The 3,628-nt window shown below is 33.2% G+C and overlaps 1 protein-coding gene across 1 annotated transcript; it reads right to left on the bottom strand.

Moving 5' to 3' along the window:
• Window positions 1-441: 441 nt before the first annotated feature.
• On the bottom strand, window positions 442-3,188 carry LOC110621788 (probable lysophospholipase BODYGUARD 4). The gene is made up of 2 exons (XM_021766090.2): window positions 2,534-3,188; window positions 442-1,309 (listed from the first exon to the last, which is right to left on the bottom strand). Exons 1-2 carry the CDS (start codon window positions 3,024-3,026, stop codon window positions 1,197-1,199), a joined length of 606 nt encoding a protein of 201 aa, XP_021621782.1. The 5' UTR covers window positions 3,027-3,188; the 3' UTR covers window positions 442-1,196.
• Between the last annotated feature and the right edge of the window lie 440 nt (window positions 3,189-3,628).

Here is a 3,628-nt window from a genome sequence, read left to right as displayed (position 1 = left end):
TCTCCATTATTAAACTCTTATTTACCTTCAATATTTATGCAACTTGATTTTTCTATAATTATTACTTTGTTTTTAGAATCAATTAAGGCCTATTGCTTTTAAATTGCTTGAGTAATATATTGTTTGAATAATTTATGTCCGTAATTGCTTAGATTATTTAAACACAAATATAATCGGTTGCATAATCTAAACCTGACCATGCAGTTGGCAATGTTGAGTAGCGAACGTTTCCTAATCAAACTTAAACTAAGGAGGAATTTGGATTGTGAGAAGCGTCTTCCACGTCCTAAACTAACTTATTGAAATAGATAAGAGTATTAAAAAGATCAATAATCAATTCTAAACAAACTGAAACAGATCCATGCTTCAACTAGAATCCTTCTCCCATTGAAATTCTCATCTTTTTAGATTATTGCTTTCTCTTGCTATTTAATATTAACTCATCAAATCAAACCCCCCTCTTTTAATTACTTGTTATTTACTTGTCCAAGTCATTAATAGGAAAATTCGTAGTGTCAAATCCCTGTGGTTCGACCCTATTGCCACTATCTGCAAATTTATTTTGTTGGTTGATAATAGGTTTATTTTTGACGGCTTCGACAACCCGCTATCACTGCTTCAACTAAGAAAAAGAATTATTCACTATCAGCAGATGAGGCCCATATATGGGCTAAATTCCTGGTAAAATCCTTCTCTCTACCAATTATTACAGAAATATGATCAGCATTTGGGATGATACTGATTTCTGTATTAGAAACCTTACTCTTGATGTTTTTGCTACACTCCAAGGGGACGACCTCGTCGCCATCACCTTGGATAACACATATTTTCACTTCAGATTTCATCAAATTCTCCAACATTTCCTCCAGAAATTTTGCCCCTCCACATATCACATTATGCATTGAATGCCAAGCTGAATGATGAGTATGCCTGGTCATGTCAATAATGATGAAATGCAGATCCCCGAAAAATATCAATAAGCTTATCGGAACATGGTTTTATTGATAAACAATGAACTTTTAATTCAATGGTTTTGATAATATCTCATGTTCAAATTGTAATAAGCTAAAGTTTGTTGTCCTGATGATGGCGTAAATTAAAGCTGGTGTTACCTTCTCCAGGTGAGCAGCTTCAAAATCCTCTCCCATATCCTGTGGTTTTGGCTGACAAGAAAACAGACGAATCGCCCTAAGTGTTCATACCATGACATGAATGATGAACAAAACAGCAATGGTGACCACAATCTCTTCCCAGCAAGTTTCTGAAGTGCCGTAAAACTTGCTTCTTCCTTTAAACTTGAGAAGTAAGGCTACAGTGTATTTAGAGAGGAAGAAAAATGTCAGAGCAAGGATATGCACATAACCAAACTCTAAACAACACCACCTGAGCAAAAGATCAAGACATGGCTGTTAAGAGTTGTTGGCTATAAGTTTAATGCTAAAATTTGCAGAAAAGGGTCAAAATATTTCAATCAAGCATGGCATCTAAGTCTTGTATACTCACTGGTGCAACGAGGGTGATTGATTTCACACAGTTTGAGTATTTAGCAGCAAGAGCTAATGAAATAATGCAGCCCATGGAATGTGCAACAATATGGAAAGACTTCAATTCAAATGGATTAATCACGGATTTTTCAATCATCTCCAGGTGATCTCTTACTATGTGATTGGGTTAGTTCAAGAGGAATAAGCTTCCATATTTTTAGCTGAAACTGAATGATTTATTTGTCTTGTATTAGGTGATAGTTAAGTAGTTGTTAACTTCGTAAGACTTTTCTTTTGCCTATAAAAAGAAAAAATTTGCTGCAGTAAAAGAGAGGGGAAAGAGTGTATTTTCTGTAAATAAATGCTGAAAAAATAAGAAGAAAAAAAAAAAGAAAAAGGTTTTTCATATTGCTCTGTTTTTATCTTTTGTTGGTATTTTGATGTTTTTGTTATGTGTTTGTTGAAGTAAAGGTCTTGTTGCTGCAAAGTTAGTATTTTGTTAGTGTTTGTTGAAGTAAAGGTCTTGTTGCTGCAAAGTTAGTTATAAATGTTGCAGAAATCATGTGCTCTATGCTCTATTTTTCTGAGTTTGATGTTTGTTATTTTTAGTTAGCTATTTTCTGTTTTACCTGGCTATTTCCAGTCCTAAATTCTAACAGTGCTAGCAGTGCTTGTTTTGATTAGTGCCTGGATTAAGCATAATTCAGCATTAGCTAATTGAGCAATGAAGCTGCCCAAAAACAAACCATGAAGAAGCAGAATACGTCCTAGCTCTTATCTTCCATTTCTCAGCAAACAAATAGAAACTAAAACGATAACTGGAAGCTTTCCAACCGCAGAATCAAATCCTCCATAGTTATAAACACAATGCTCACTTTTTGTCAAGTTTTAAATCTCATGTGCATCTAAGTTTTCTATCTGATAAAGCTTTTTAATGATTTAAGTGATATAAACAAACAAAGCCCATAGATTTAAGTAGCAAATCACAGTAAGGGAAAAAGGAATAGGAAGAACAGTAAATGAAAAGTATTAAAGGTTTAGTGGATCACTGGCCGAAGGCTCCTTGACAACTACATGCAGATTCTGTCCACCATCTTTCATCCAAGAAACACAAGACTCACACCCACAATCAGACCAAATCCTTTTTCCACTGCCACCACCAAATGATTTCTTGCGATTCTCCCAATTTCTTCCAAAACCCAGAAATCTCATTTGCCTAAACACGTTGTTCCTTCCATATAAAGTCTCTGAAAGCTCATTGTCCCCATCATCCCACACCCTCCCCTGTATCTCTCCCCTGTCTCCGCAATAACAATGGGAGGGCTTCCCTTCAAACAACTCATCAAGACACCCATAAATAATGCAAAAGATCATGTCAAGGAAGTCAAAAATGAGGAAAACAATGTAGGTGGTGGCAGAGATGATTGTGGAAGCGGATTTTCTCGCCCATTTTCCTACAAAAAGAGCAGGAAACATGGAGAAGTAATAGAAAACGAGAGAAAAATTGACGAAGTTGATAGGATTTAGCGAAGCAATGGTCATGGTTTGTTTGGATGGAGAGAAATGGAGAGGGAAAAGTTCAATAGATGAGAATTATGAAATTTTTGTTGGTGGCACAGAAAACGAAGGGGAGAAATGAAGAGAAACGGGAGTGGGAGTAAGAATTTGTATTTTTCAATCAAATTCCCCCCAAAACCTTAGGAACTGAAGAGGAATAAGGAGAAAATACTTAAATGCTTTCTTATAAATAGGTTATTGAGTTTTATGTTGGGGGCGAGGACTGTCCTGCTCAAATTGAAATAATTAATTAATTGAATTAATTTAAACTATTTTAATTTAATTAAAAAGAATTCAATAAAATTAAATTAAATCAATTAGTTAATAATATATTATTTTAATCATATAAAAAATTAATTTTAATTAAAATGAAAATATTTTAACTAAATTTTAAAAAATAAAACATTCAATCAACCAAATTAAATTGAACCGGATTCAATTAAATTTCTTCTCAATTTTATTTTAATTTAATTTTTATAAATATTTAAATTTTTTTAATTTATTCAATTTAATTTGTTTTAATAAAACTGACTGAATATTTATCATTAATTCTATGGAAGAACCGTGGAATATAAATATAATAATTA

This window comes from Manihot esculenta, chromosome 8 (genome assembly GCF_001659605.2).
Source record: "Manihot esculenta cultivar AM560-2 chromosome 8, M.esculenta_v8, whole genome shotgun sequence".
NCBI lineage: Eukaryota > Viridiplantae > Streptophyta > Magnoliopsida > Malpighiales > Euphorbiaceae > Manihot > Manihot esculenta.
The sequence above is the reverse complement of the archived record's forward strand: the minus strand, read 5'-3'. Positions and strand labels throughout refer to the sequence as shown.

Coding starts and splice junctions, on each gene's coding strand:
- LOC110621788 (XM_021766090.2), bottom strand. CDS start 3,026: ATGACCATTGCTTCGCTAAATCCTATCAACTTCGTCAATTTTTCTCTC. Junction 1,310..2,533: donor TGTCAAGGAGCCTTCGGCCA/GTGATCCACTAA, acceptor AATACACTGTAG/CCTTACTTCTCAAGTTTAAA.